General features: G+C 43.9%; 1 protein-coding gene across 1 annotated transcript in view; it reads right to left on the bottom strand.

Annotated features, from left to right (window-relative positions):
• Positions 1 to 213: 213 nt before the first annotated feature.
• The window catches only part of LOC143785139 (transmembrane protease serine 9-like), a 36,376-nt gene continuing 20,759 nt past the window's right edge, over positions 214 to 15,830 (bottom strand). Inside the window, exons 2-9 of the mRNA XM_077273822.1 lie at positions 13,821 to 14,010; positions 12,570 to 12,841; positions 11,995 to 12,164; positions 10,866 to 11,070; positions 8,398 to 8,587; positions 7,877 to 8,154; positions 6,403 to 6,566; positions 214 to 2,732 (exon numbers count right to left, since the gene is read on the bottom strand). Coding sequence (XP_077129937.1) covers positions 2,472 to 2,732; positions 6,403 to 6,566; positions 7,877 to 8,154; positions 8,398 to 8,587; positions 10,866 to 11,070; positions 11,995 to 12,164; positions 12,570 to 12,841; positions 13,821 to 14,010 — 1,730 coding nt within the window. The 3' untranslated portion in view covers positions 214 to 2,471. The remainder of the gene's footprint in view (positions 2,733 to 6,402; positions 6,567 to 7,876; positions 8,155 to 8,397; positions 8,588 to 10,865; positions 11,071 to 11,994; positions 12,165 to 12,569; positions 12,842 to 13,820; positions 14,011 to 15,830) is intronic.

Raw genomic sequence — 15,830 nt, 5'->3', positions numbered from 1 at the left:
TTACTATTGACTCATAGCCACTATAAAAGCAGAAGCAGGAAGTGCATCAGCCTTTGTGTGGGTAATGTGGATGGGAGCGATACTGTGTAACTGCAGCAAAGGTTAGTGTGTCAAGAGAAAAGAGAATAAGCTTCCATTCATTCATTATTATGTTTTTACAGTATGCACCTTGCACTATGATTAATACAATACTTTTACTCTGTGGGTCAGCATTAGACATGAGCAAAATAATTTAATGTAAATTGAATTCATTAAAATTTTCTTTAAAATCACTGGACTTGACAAATTCGAACAATTTATGATTTGCTTCACACAACTCACCAAAAAATACCCATGACCATTCTACCCAAAATAGAAGATTGCATCTGCCAGAAAGTGGTCTCCCATAATGCCTTGCAGATATCATATCACATAGAATAATCACAACCAATGGAGGGACTATAAGAACCAGTATAAAAGTCAAGGCAAGGAATGCAGCAGCCATTTCTGGTAGAGGATGCCAGACAGAAGACATCAGAGCTTACACCTCAGTAATAAAGGTAGGGAGAGAAAGCCCTACAACATTGGACAATTACACTAGTTGTACAATTTCAGCAGTGAAGAGGATGAGTGTAGTAGTTGATGAATATTACAGATATTTAGTTGATAGAGGGAGAGATGGGACAGGCGCCAGCAGAAATTCCAGGATAAGTGTGATAGATCAGTGATGTGGTAGAGCTGGCATTTAAATTACAATTTGAATTACAATTCCACATCATTTTTCTTTTTTCTTAATGTACTAGAAAGCAGCAGCAAGACAGCGCAATAGTGTTTAAAGAAAAAAATCTGAAATCCGTGTCAGTCACAGATGGTGTGCTGTCTTGCCACAAGTGACTGTACTGAGTTTTTTTCATTTCTTGTGCAATCCTTTTTGGGAAGAAGAGACAATTTTTTTCTATAATAATCCCTAAAATCCAGAGACTAATGGAGACGGTCTCTCTCACAAAGTGTGCGAGTCACAATTATTTTTTTGCACATCTGTTTTACTAGTCGAATTTTGCATCTCTAAACACCATTCCAATATAGCTACTTGCTCCAGGTGCTGAATTTTTGGACATGCATCTCTGAGCATTTCTCATATTTTCATTTTGGGGAAGGAGCTTGAATTTTGGTGAAACATAGAAGCAAAAAATAATGTGTCCTTTTTGTTTAAAATTACTTATAGACTTGTAGAGAATGAATTGTAAAAGAATAAACTACAATGGCAATGGACTGTGTAGCAAATCCAGGTAGGATTGAGTTAAATCCTAGCACTGCAGGTCTTGATGAGATGCACCTGATTAGCTTTAACTAAGAACCAGGGCTTGTGTTCACTACAGGTGTCAGTCTGCTGGGGGTTGAGCAGAGTTGAGTATGCTGCTGGTGAGTGACCAGCTAAAATGTGAGCTACAGCTGTGAAAGAGACATTCCCGAGCCTCTGAGTAGACTGCACGGGTCAGGTGGGAAAGCTGAGCAGTCTGTGTGTTGGAGCTGCTGAGTAATGTGTTGCAGCTGCAGTCTGTTCAGTGTGAACTGTGTTTGGAGTTGAGCACTTCTGTTTGGTGTTGGAAACTTCTGGAGCTCGGACTGAAGGTGACACCGAGACTGGTGGGATCGTTCGTTTTCTGTGAATGAAGGAGAAAGGACTGTAATCTGTTGGGGTGAGCTGCACTGACACATATGAGCTCCTGGATAAACTGGTTATTTGCTGTGATACGTTTGTGCCCAGAAGAGGATGTTTTGGTTTTGATTCCTTTGGAGTCTAATGAAAGTAATAAAACTGCACATGTTTGGATTAAACTGTGTGAACGCTGCCTAATGCCCACCTTAGAGCGTGGATCCCTGCAATGGGGAACTGGAAAAGAAAAGCCCTAATCCACGGCTTAGACTGTGGGATCTGCCAGGAGCGTAATCCCCGCCAGTGGTGCCATCTGCCGGGGCAGTGGTGGTACTATCCAACGCTTGCCCCCACCCTCCATTCCGTACTTCTCTGCCCATTATTCGTCTGCTGTCCATTTGTATCCAGATAATTTTCATTCTAAAATCCAGGAATCTGAGTTGATCCTTGAGAAGTGATTCTTCCCACACGATGTTTGCACCTTTCTGCCCGGAGACGTTGTTCTCTGCTGCAGTTCACACTTGTACTGGATTCTTCGCCAGCGTTCCCATAGGTTTCCGTGGTGGGATGGACGTCTGTTTGGCAGGATGTGATGGTGGCAGGTGTCCATTCTGAGGACATGCTATGGCCGCTGCCGGTGATGCTGCTCGGTCTGCAGGACGTTATGTAACCAAAACTACACAAAGATCGAGTGCGGAAAGAAAAGCATTGGATTAATAATTCAGGGGCCGACAGGATGGAGAGTCACAGATTTTATAAGTCTGACAGTGACGGCGCTCACAGGGGACTGATCACAAGACAGAGGATTTGCACCGAGGAACATGATGAATATGAGCTACATGGAATGGACTACTAGTGCCAGCAGACCTAGCAAGGTCCAGGTGGGAGCCGGGATGCTCAGGTTCCCTGAACCTCTCACAGGCTGTTTGCTTGTTGGTTGCACTGGGATGTAATGCTCAATCCATGACTGGTAGGAGGTCACCAGGGTGTAGACAGCTGGAAGGTATGGAAGAGCGCAGCCCACCGACCAGCTCACAACGCCAACCTGGTACCAGGCGCCACTGACTCTACACACCAGAGGTCCTCCAGAGTCTCCCTGTGAGACAAGGAATCAACAATCAGTATATTGCACTGGAAAAACTCTACATCCTGTATTATACCCCAGAGCTACACTCACTATTCTGCTGGTGCAGTCACTGTGTACATACATTACATTACTGATCCTGAGTTACATCCTGTATTATACCCCAGAGCTGCACTCACTATTCTGCTGGTGCAGTCACTGTGTACATACATTACATTACTGATCCTGAGTTACCTCCTGTATTATACCCCAGAGCTGCACTCACTATTCTGCTGGTGCAGTCACGGTGTACATTACATTACATTACTGATCCTGAGTTACCTCCTGTATTATACCCCAGAGCTGCACTCACTATTCTGCTGGTGCAGTCACTATGTACATACATTACATTACTGATCCTGAGTTACCTCCTGTATTATACCCCAGAGCTGCACTCACTATTCTGCTGGTGCAGTCACTCTGTACATACATTACTGATCCTAAGTTACATCCTGTATTATACTCCAGAGCTGCACTCACTATTCTGCTGGTGCAGTCACTGTGTACATACATTACATTACTGATCCTGAGTTACCTCCTGTATTATACCCCAGAGCTGCACTCACTATTCTGCTGGTGCAGTCACTGTGTACATACATTACATTACTGATCCTGAGTTACATCCTGTATTATACTCCAGAGCTGCACTCACTATTCTGCTGGTGCAGTCACTGTGTACATACATTACATTACTGATCCTGAGTTACCTCCTGTATTATACCCCAGAGCTGCACTCACTATTCTGCTGGTGCAGTCACGGTGTACATTACATTACATTACTGATCCTGAGTTACCTCCTGTATTATACCCCAGAGCTGCACTCACTATTCTGCTGGTGCAGTCACTGTGTACATACATTACATTACTGATCCTGAGTTACCTCCTGTATTATACCCCAGAGCTGCACTCACTATTCTGCTGGTGCAGTCACTCTGTACATACATTACTGATCCTAAGTTACATCCTGTATTATACTCCAGAGCTGCACTCACTATTCTGCTGGTGCAGTCACTGTGTACATACATTACATTACTCATCCTGAGTTACCTCCTGTATTATACCCCAGAGCTGCACTCACTATTCTGCTGGTGCAGTCACTGTGTACATACATTACACTACTGATCCTGAGTTACCTCCTGTATTATACCCCAGAGCTGCACTCACTATTCTGCTGGTGCAGTCACTGTGTACATACATTACATTACTCATCCTGAGTTACCTCCTGTATTATACCCCAGAGCTGCACTCACTATTCTGCTGGTGCAGTCACTGTGTACATACATTACATTACTGATCCTGAGCTACCTCCTGTATTATACTCCAGAGCTGCACTCACTATTCTGCTGGTGCAGTCACTGTGTACATACATTACATTACTGATCCTGAGCTACCTCCTGTATTATACTCCAGAGCTGCACTCACTATTATGCTGGTGCAGTCACTGTGTACATACATTACATTACTGATCCTGAGTTACATCCTGTATTATACCCCAGAGCTGCACTCTCTATTCTGCTGGTGCAGTCACTGTGTACATACATTACATTACTGATCCTGAGTTACATCTTGTATTATACCCCAGAGCTGCACTCACTATTCTGCTGGTGCAGTCACTGTGTACATACATTACTGATCCTGAGTTACCTCCTGTATTATACCCCAGAGCTGCACTCACTATTCTGCACTCACTATTCTGCTGGTGCAGTCACTGTGTACATACATTACATTACTGATACTAAGTTACATCCTGTATTATACTCCAGAGCTGCACTCACTATTCTGCTGGTTCAGTCACTGTGTACATACATACATTACATTACTGATACTAAGTTATATCCTGATGTACAGTGGCATGTAAACGTTTGGGCACCCCTGGTCAAAATTAAAGAGCTATAGTAAAGAGTACACATTGACTTTGCATTTCAGGCTAAAAAATATATATGTTGATCTTTTACATTTTAAAAATTACAGGAAGGAAATATGTGCCTATGCAAAAGTTTTGGCACCCTGCATGGTGAGTACTTAGTAACACCCCCTTTTACAAGTATCACAGATTGTAAACACTTTTTTGTAGCTAGAAAAGAGTCTTTCAGTTCTTGTCTGAGGGATTTTCCTCCATTGTTCCTTGGAGAATTCCTCCTTTTCTGTGAGATTCCTGGGCCGTCTTGCTTCCTCTGCTATTTTGAGGTCTCACCACAGATTTTCAATGATGCTCAGATCAGGGGACTGTGAGGGCCATTGTAAAACCTTCATCTTGTGCCTTTTGAGGTCATCTTTTGTGGATTGTGACGTGTGTTTAGGATCATTCTCCATGTGTAGCAGCCATCCTCTTCCTCTTCCTCTCTTCACCTTCAGCTTTTTTACAGACGGTGCTATGTTTGCATCAAGAATCGGTTGAAATTTCATTGGATCCATTCTTCCCTCTACCAGTGAAGTGTTCACCGTGCCATTGGCTGCATCACAACCCTAAAGCATGACTGATCCTCCCCCATGCTTAATGGTTGCGAATTTTTTTTATTGAAATTCTTCACACATATCTTTCATCAAGGAGTTTTATTTTAACATCATCGGTCCACAGGACTTGTTTCCAAAATGCATCAGGCTTGTTTAGATGTTCTTTTGCATACTTATGATGCTGAACTTTATGGTGAGAACGCAGGAGAGGTTTTCTTCTAATGACTATTCCATGAAGGCCATATTTGTGCAGCTTACAAAAATCCAAAAAAGGTTAAACCGCACCCTATGTCCATATAGCTTTCATACGCATGTTGGCGCAAGTCAATGCCAGGGGGTCAACCCGGCTACAAAGCCAAATCCCAAAACAGAAAAAAGACAGCGCCACAACGGCCAGTGATGAAAGTCTTACATATTTAATCTGCCTAATCTGCATATTTAATTATGTAAGACTTTCATCACTGGCCGTTGTGGCGCTGTCTTTTTTCTGTTTTGATATTTGTGCAGCTGTCTCTGAACAGTAGGGTTCTGATTTGCCTCTCTAGCAATACTATGAGCAGCTCTCACTGAAATTTTGCTTGGTCTTCCAGACATTATCTTGACCTCTACTGTTCCTGGTAACAGCGATTTCTTAATTACATTTTGAACTGAGGAAAGGACAACTTGAAAACCCTTTGCTTTCGTCTTATAGCCTTCTCCTGCTTTGTGGGCCTCCACCATTTTCAGAGTGCTTGGCAGATGCTTAGAAGAACCCATGGCTGCTGCTTTTTGGCACAAGGATAGAGGAGGCTCGGTGTTTATAAGGCTGGGAAATTTGCATCACCTGGCAGTCTTTCCTAACAATGATGGTGAACAAGCCACAACCCTAACAGGCTAATTAAGGTCTGAAACCTTGGTCAGAGTTATCTGAGCACACGAATCTCCAAGGGTGCCCAAACTTTTGCATCGGCCAATTTCCTTTTTTGTAGTTTTTAAAATGCAAAAAAATGACAATATATACAGTATATTTGCCTAAAATACAAAGGAAATGTGTCATCTCTAACTGTAGGCCTTTTAGAGATCAAACAGTCATGTTAACCAGGGGTGCCCAAACTTTTGCATGCCACTGTATACGTGCAGTGACGCCTTTGTATATAGAGACTGTTTAGTGGTGTAGAGTAAGACACTGGAGGAAGTATGAATGTATTACTTTGCAGGGACTTTTCTGTCCTTCTTTATATCCAGCACATATCATGTCATCAAGGATTTGGGCAGAACCAGGCGCGTTACCATCACGGAACATCTTCTGGCATTGCTCTCGGTCTATCAGTTCAGCATTCACCTTCTGTAGGTTCTGAGGATACGGCAGAGCCACTGTAAAGGATACATGTACTGGTTACTGTTATTGATGGCTTTCTTCCATATCAGCACTTGTGACTTCTCTGAATTCAGCGTCTACCTTCCTGTACAGGTTGTAGGCACAGATAGTGCTGCTTTCCCCAACTCTTAAGAATGCTGTAAGTACTCCCCCCACTATCCTTCCTTGAAGATAAGCAGTAGTATTTCAACTTCAAGCTATCAGTGTTTTCCTGTAAATAATATAGGCACAGATAGTACTGCTTTTCTTTTTTTTCTTAAAAATAATGAAGGTACATATAACACTACCTCTCCCTCCAGGTTAATGATGCAGCCACAGATAGTACTGCCTTCCTTTTCTTTCACTATAAAAAGTGAAGGTAAGTATAACACTACCTCTCTGTACCTGTAAATGATGTAGGCACAGGTAGTACTGCGTCCCTCTCTCTTCCTATAAATTATACCTCTATTATACAGATAGCACTGTCTCTTTGTCTCTTCATGTAAATCATGCAGGTGCCTGCTGCCACCATTTTTTTTTAAGGTTAGAAAGAAGTTTTAAGGCGAAAAAATATATATGTTAATTATATTGCCTCCAGCTCACTGCTAGGCACGAATAATAAGGAACCTGCGCCCATTTTCATCTCTCTGTTTTTCTTTCTCATATAGTGATTAAGGACCAGATAGTATTGCCTCCTTGTTTCTACCTATATATGATGTGGTACATACAGTTTTGTCCCCCTGTCTTATCTTAAAAAAAAAATGGACCAGACAGTACTGTCTCCTAGTTTCTTCATATACACTATGTGTTATAAACAGTTTTGTCCTCCTGTCTTTCCATTAAACAAATTTTTAGCCAATAGAAACAAGGAGGCAGCACTACCTTAAAATGATCTGGTACAGACAGTTTTGTCCTCCTGGCTTTCCCTGTAAATGATTATGGACCGGACAGTACCGTCTGCTTTTTTTAGTCTCTAAATGATGTGGTACACACAGTTTTGTGCTTCTGTTTTTTCCTGTAAGCAATGGAAGACCAGATAGTGCTGCGTCCTAGCATCTTCCTATAAATGACATAGAAGCAAACATTTTTCTCCTGCCAACTCCCTATGTATGTAATGTAGGGAGGTGTTATTCGATATGTATGGCCAGTGGTTGTGACGTGGATTGCAAACTGTGTTGGATTTTTATAGGGCGATATTGGCGTTCTTAACGAAAATTCACAAAGAGTTAAGATGGAACAATTCCTCCAATGAAACGTTTCTGGTCACCAACAGACTTATTGGAAGTCATAGTAAAATCTTAAAAGTTGAATTTTCAGTGTTTCTCACCCTCCGACGTGATTCGGCCCCAGCCGGTGACCCAGCACTCCATGCCAGATGGGAAGGTGACGGACGACGCCGGCAGACAGATGGGCATGATGTACTTGGTGTAGGTGACCGGACTGTCGAGCCTTAGCAGTGCGATATCTCCCCTGCTGCCCACTTGTCCCGTGTACCACAGGGGAATGATGACTTCCGTCACTTTGGCCGTACGTTCATGTAAGCTGCTCGAAGATCCAATCTTGACTATTCCCATTAGCAAAGTATAGACTCCATCATAAGAATCCCTGCGGAGGTTGGAAATCGTTTTAATATCTAGGTGTAATGGGCGGAATATTCATCGCCTCCTAATATCTGGACCTCTGGTCTTCAGTTGTAGGGATGGTCTCATCTGGACAATCTACGTGGCCCCGCAAAGTTATGTGGACACTGTCTGCACTTGGATCTCCTCCCTGAGGTCCAGACCCAGAAGGAGCTGCAAGAACTGAAATACGTCTGCGTTCCTCAGTTTTAGTATGAAGGTCACTTACTTATAGACACAATGTGCAGCCGTCAGGACCCACCCAGGAGCGATCAGAGATCCGCCGCAGACATAGCTGCCATGCCGGTACAGACTGACTTGCCACGGCCATTCCCCTTCCAAGGCATTTACACCACCAACTATCCGCTGAGAAACCTGCGGGGAGCCACATACCGCCCCGGGGGAGGAGGTGGATGCAACTGCAAAAAGCAAACATGGAGAATTTACCAGGACACAATATTATTAGAGACTAATCAACTTCATGTCTAATTTTACAAAAAAATCGGATTCACCAATTTTTTGGGTGGGATTCTCTGAGAAAATTGAATAAAATGGCGGTCCAAATTTTGATTTTAGAGAGCCGGGAAGAGGCAAAAAAATCCTTGGTCGCCCTTGACCTGACTAATTTCATTCTTCTATCTTCCCTCCAGCAGCGACTTCCGTTCGTTATGTCCCACTGTCATGAGGGAAGCAACGTACATCAGTGCCACACACCACAGCACGTGGGGCGCACCGGGCGCAGGTCATGTGATGACCTGGGGGGTGGTGAACAGAAGAACCAATCAGAGGGTCGATGGCGCAGGACCGGTATGGGTAAGGCCGACCCGAAGTGATAAGACTTTTATCCCCCTCCGCCTTTACATTTAATGTAATCCAGATTCCTATCTGAATTGATTTTCAGGAGATTCGCTCAACTCTAAACATGATAATAATACGAGGCGTCATAGAGGGAAAGTAAATCAGCGGGAAGTCCAGGTTCATACCGGGCAGTTCTTGGAGCAGTTTTTTGTGCATTTGTTTAGGAAAAGTCAGAAGTAAATTCTAAAGTCAAGAACTGTATAAAATAAAGACTGAAACTTCCCTTTTTTTTATTTATTCCACATTTCGGCCTATTATACCCTTATTATGGCCTTTTTTGGACTCTAGGACACAGACCCATTTTTCAAATCTGGCAAGTGTCACAATGTAGAGACGTGTCCCCGCGGTCCTGAGACAGCAACATGGCAGCTTCTTTACAATTACGGTGTTCAGTGGGTTACGGTTTATCTTTTAGGACTTTTTAGACACATGGGCATAGACGTATGAAGAATTGCTTTTTGCGGGATGAGTTGTAGTTTTTCCATACTGAAAAATGGGAAAAAAATCCAAGTGAAATAGTAAAAACCTTGCAATTCTGCCATTTTGGGGGAGGGGGGGGTTCAGGTTTAACATTTTAGTAAAAATGAGCTGGCAGCATGATCATACATGTTTAGTCCTCATTTTCTGAGGCCAATAACTTTTGTTTTTCTGTTGATTGACCCGAGTGATGACATATTTTTTGGCTCCCCAAGTTCTCATTACTATCAATGTAAATGAGTGAGTGACTCATGCATGAAGAAAGCACAATGGGACTTGTACAGATGAATAATGTCATGTACTGGACAAAGACAAAAGAGATGGGAACCAATGGAACAATAGAGGAACTAAAAGGAGAAGCTTGGGTGCCCGGGGGGGAAGAGATACCAGAGGCACAAGGTTGTGTGATCTAATGTGACGCAGTTATAAAATATAAAAACTCCTGAGGCCAAGTAGACCCGGCACGCTCGGCGGTGATAGGATGATCTTCTCTCCTCACGCCAGCGTCATTCTTCTTCTGGAGAAGTCCTGCTTGTACTGCGCATGCTGGCCTCTTTAGCGCAGTACAGTTTTTGAGAAAATTAAAAAAAAATCACAGATGGCAGAGAAAATCAAGGGGTTTTTATGGACTGTCCATAAAAGTTACGGACAGTTGGAAACCCAGTGTTGGGTTATATATTGCAGTGCATTATAGCTAACAGTTTTACACTAGTAGGTCCTGTTGCTTGTAAGGCCTAAAAGTCTTCCATAGGCGGTAAGCTGTTACTAGGTTTAGTTGAAATTGCAATCTTTGGCATCCAGCAATTCCATCGCGAGTGAGCCGATGGGGATAGAGAGGAAAGCCCATCCATCTCCGAACCATCTAGATTGTGGCATGTAGAGGGTTGTATGGTCAGGAACAGGGCTAGCATCAACCACCCATTGCAGCAGCGCATCGGTTGTAGACCACAGATGACATCTCCTGCCGATGGTGAGGACTTAGCTCCTGATCTCGCGCCTCACAAGTGCTGTCAGTATACGGGCAGTTTCCATCCCCAACCTTCGCGCAGTGCTATAACTATATGGTGGGAAAGGGTTGACCCTCCAGATCCAAGTCCCATACAAGCAGTTCCATCAGTGTTTCCTTGTATAGATCCCCATGTATTAACAAGTTGGCCTTCAGTCATTCAGTGGAGTCTTCTGTTGCTTTCTAGTGGGTGACATCTCCATGTATGAACTTGCACAGACTGTTATAGGGCACTATACCGGGCACAAGCACTCATTGTGGGGCTGATGTAAGACCATCTCATGCCAAATATTATGAAAAAACAAAGTGAAAGCAGAACAGAAAAAAAGAAGGTTAAGTGAGCGCCGTCCCGTTACCTGTAGGCTTTGAAGTCGTTGAAGAGATATTTACAGGGTAAAATGTCACATCTGGCACGTAGCTCTGGATCCATGGTGTATAGATGGGTACCAGGGAGTACACCCCGGGGCGATATGGTATAGCACAGTTATCTCCCCAACTTACAACACCGGCTTGGTACCAGACGCCTTGGACTTTACACATTAGAGGTCCTCCGGAGTCCCCCTGGAAGACATCAATGTCCTCGACACGTCAACATTTAAGAACATTGAATATGTGGAAATAAACAAAATATTGAGGAATATTCCACCTCTAGAAGGTATAGGTGTATAAATTATAACCTAATGTCGAGAGGACATAAAAGCCTCGATATCTCCTGTCAGATCTCTGCTGGCTGCTATTATCCAGTGATCTTATGTGGTTAGGTTTCTTTTACATTTTCTTTAGTACTTTCTGATATTCTTTTTTACTGTAACCTCATTTCTAAATACAATTCCATTGCCCATAAAACAGAAGAGATCTTTTCCCAGTTTTCCTTATAAATTTGGTAGACAATGCCGGCATGTCCAGTAGCCTAACGACCCAGTGAAACCTGCCCCGAGATGAGGACTATTAGGATGGACAAAGCGTCTGCAGATACGATTCCTCACCATTCTCTACTCTTCCTCCTCTGTTGGTCCTGTACCTGGAACTCTGGCTCCAAGTGGCCGAGCTGATCTCTGATGTGTATATTTGCTGTATTTTCTGCCTCTGTCTACCACTTTCCTCATTGAATTGAGTTGTGTTTGTAGGTTTTATCCAGTTATACAGAAAATAGACACAGACAGTGATACAGAAGGCAGAATGGAACGGAATAATAATACCCTTAATACTAAGGAAGCTTTCTCATGGACTTCCAGAAAAGTCAAGAATGGAGCTCTGCAGAGACCCATCGGAATGGAGCTCCACTCCACCATTTATTCATTGTCTAGCTGAGGACATGGCTCGGTTGTTTCTCAGGATTGATGGGAGTTGAAGTACAGTAGTTGGACTCCCAGTGATCAGAAAGTTGTCCCCTTTCTTGGGAAAGCCCATTTGATGTCAGAAAGTCTCTAAGCAAACCTGTTTCCTTTTGGTAAATTCTTTTATCGGAACATGGCGGCTTCTCACCTGACAAGAGTCTTTCCCTCCTTCCGTGTATCCGGCACATATCATGGTGTTGTCCACTTGGGTCACAGAGCTCCCGATACCTGAGTTCCAGTGATACATTTGGTCACACGTCTTATGATCTATCAGCGGCACCTTCACATTCTGCAGAGTTTCCGGATAGGGCAGAGGTTCTAACAAAATGACCAGAGAAGAGTTAGGAACTCACAGAATAATGCACCAGCTTCATTACAAGCTCTGAGGTCTATGGGCTCCACAGCTTCTGGGGAAGGTCCTCCAGGAATCACAAGCATTTTTGCAGGACAATATTAAATTGGTTGGCGAGCAGTGATCCAGATCCATGGCATTTGATTGATCCATGAACAGCTGTATTAATGAATTTGGGAAGTGATATTTTTATCCTATCTATTGAAAATACACAGCTGAGAAGATAAGACCAACTGCAAAAAGTGTGACTGCCACCACAGGTCCCATCAGGAGGACAGCTTCCCTTTTTTGATTTTGATAGAGGGGTGTAACAGGCGTGTTGCTCTTCCTCTGGACCTTCACTATTTGGTGGAAATATAAGCATCACTTACCGTTACTGCGTATATCCCCCCAGCCGGTGACCCAGCACTCCAGGCCATTGGGGAAGGTGACAGAGAAGGCGGGCAGACAGATGGGCATGATGTACTTGGTGTAGGAGACCGGACTGTCGAGCTTCACCAGAGCGATGTCCCATGTGTGAGCGGCACTTTTATAGTCCGGATGGTTGTAGACGGAGTCTATCTTCATCAAAACACTGTGCGGATTGTCCAGTGACAGACTGTATGTGCCCAGCTGCACGCCATAGTAAACCAGGGGGAGAAGCCTGAAAAATGACCAGAAATAAATATAGCTCTAAAATTCACAACTGATTACCAATCAGCAGCACTTTCTTCTGGATCACATTATTTTTTCTACATAATACAAAGAAAGGAGTACACTAACAGGCGAGGGGTCACAGACTGGGCATTAGTGAAAGCTGCAAGGTCCACAGCAGGACAGAGGATTTCAGGAGAGTCATGTGATCTTCTTGTAGAAAGACATAGATAGAGAGACAGATAGCAAAGAGAGCATGGTCCTCATGAGTACAGAGAAATTCCCAAGAAGAATAAAGTACATTTTTGGGGTCAGCATAATAATGTGATGCCGTCTCGTACTTGACTGACAGCCATCTGTAAAGCAGGGGCGGGGTAAAGGAGCCATTAGTAAAGCAGGGGAGGGGTAAAGGAGTCATCTGTAAAGCAGGGGTGGGATAAAGGAGCCAGTAGTAAAGCAGGGGTGGGGTAAAGGAGCCATTAGTAAAGCAGGGGCGGGGTAAAGGAGCCATTAGTAAAGCAAGGGTGGGGTAAAGGAGCCATTAATAAAGCAGGGGCGGGGTAAAAGAGCCATTAGTAAAGCAAGGGTGGGGTAAAGGAGCCATTAGTAAAGCAGGGGCAGGGTAAAAGAGCCATTAGTAAAGCAGGGGCGGGGTAAAGGAGCCATTAGTAAAGCAGGGGTGGAGTAAAGGAGACATTAGTAAAGCATAGGGGAATAGAGCTTGAGCGACAGAGGCTTCAAATCTACCATAGCTCTTCATCCTCATTTGCATATCAATTTGCTGATTTCTCAGGCAGACTTTCCATGTGAAGGTATTGCTGGACTTGTCTTTGAAGATCTACATGAGCATGTAAAAAGTTGTATAAAAGAAGTGAAATCCTGCTGACAGATTCCCCATAACTGAGACAAGAGCAATGAAAGACAGGAACAAGAGGTGAGGAGAAAGTCTTTATACATTGTTCTCCAATGATTCCGGGACCCTCACTTACGGCACAAAGCAATGAGCGGCACTCAGCACCCACTGGCTGGAGATCAAGGACCCTCCACAGAAATGGCCTCCCAGATACTGTATACTAGCCTGCCAGGGCCACTGTCCATCTGCAGCATCCGAACCCCCAACAATCCGGCTGGAGAAGGCTGGAGATCCGCACACCGGCTCTGACGTGGTGGTAGTAATGGCTGCAGAGAAACAGAGAATCAATGAGACAATGCGACGTCCCTAGGAGGAGACCAACGTCATAAAGCCACAGAAGACTTCTGGACCAAATCTCCACCAGGAGTCATCGCCCCAGGTTCTCTATTTTCCTTCTTGCTGTTGTACAGATGGCGTCAGCACCAGGACCGGACACTGCCCACATAAGTGCAGACCCCCGGGGTCAGTGATCACAGTAACAGAAGGGTTTTATGGGAGATGGAAAAGTCCGGTGACACGAACAAAATACAACATTTCCTATTAATGGGACTAACTTCGCGGATAGATGGCCTGTAACGCTGTAACTGCACAGTGGGAACATTTTCTGGTGTACTTCGTTGTTTGGATATATTTTTATTACATTTTTTTAAAAACAGGATGAATAAAAAAACTGCACTTCTACCATTAGTTTTTCATTTTTTTCACGTTGTTTGTCATGAAGGATAAATAACCAGAGAGGCCGGTTGCTATGAACATATGACAATATTATGGATATTTTTTAAGGTTTTATTACTTTTGCACAATAAAGTACCTTTTTTTTGTGGGAGTGTATGAGGATTTGTTTTATGCAGGATGAGATACAGTCTGTTGATATAATGGTGGAATACATGTCACATTTTCATAGACTTTATTCTTTCTTTTCAGCAAGTTAGTGTCACGACGCGGCTGTCGGGTGACCCGGGACCAGGGTCTCCTTCCCTGACCCTAACACTAGGGTGTGCCCTAGCTTGTCCTATTCACTGTGATACTTCTGAAGGTGAAGATGCCGGGGCCTGCACCCTTGTGTTATCTCCTGTCTATTCTCTTCCCCCACCCAGGGAAGAGCGGCGCTATTGTGCACCACCGAACACTAACCCAACAAACAAGGCAACACAGACAAGGGTATAATGAAAACTCCAGGAATACAAAATATTCACTGACATATAACAGACGAATGCATCGGGGCGTGGAGGTAGGGGAATAAACCAAAACAGAGAAGGGAAGGGAATTATCACACTTACAAACAACACAACAGTCACAGGTAACTCCTCCAACACTCCTCATATGAACACCTCTTCCTCCTGGAGCCATGCAGCAAATGCTAGCTCTGACAAGGATTTGCACAAAAGCCCAGATTATAAAGGGGAAGGGATTGGCTAACCGAGCTCAGCTGTGAGCACTGGGATTTTCAACATGGCCGATTAACTCCTGTTCTGCCAAAAGGAAAAAACACCATTTAAAACGAAGGAGAACTTCTTCTTCTCAGTGCCAGAGTAGGAGCAATAAGACGCTGTGATTTTCTGGCTCCACACTGTCGCGGTACCCCCGTGACAGTTAGGTGATGTTGCTTTAACATTTTTTAGCTCTACGATTATTGTGGGTTACATTAATGAGTAGGATTTCCATCTTTCAGTGGAGATGATTTTTGGCTTTCTGATGCATCACTTCCTGTGTGACGGAGGGAGAGGGGCGGTCTCTTCGCTGCTGTGCTGTCACACGCTATCTGCACAGTTTATCACTGCTGTACCGTCACACACACACTCTACCTGTACAGATTCTTTAGTGTTTTCTGTCTTTCTCTCTTTTTATTAATAGGTTGTGAGCAGTGACGTCCATGCACTATCCAGATTCAGCTCAAAATATCTACTGTATTCCTTGCCCTGGCTTTTATACAGACTCTGATAGTCCCTCCTGATTGGCTGTGCTGCACCACATGATGTGACAGCTACAAGACTCCATGGGGAAGTCCGCATGGCCACAAATAACGATATGTGAGCCTCCCTGGGCCTCTTGTTGTGAATTCTGCTCTTGGGTTCCCTCCGGTGGT

The sequence above is a fragment of the Ranitomeya variabilis genome, chromosome 7, assembly GCF_051348905.1.
Source record: "Ranitomeya variabilis isolate aRanVar5 chromosome 7, aRanVar5.hap1, whole genome shotgun sequence".
Taxonomy (NCBI): domain Eukaryota; kingdom Metazoa; phylum Chordata; class Amphibia; order Anura; family Dendrobatidae; genus Ranitomeya; species Ranitomeya variabilis.
This window is presented reverse-complemented; position numbering and strand designations above follow the sequence as displayed.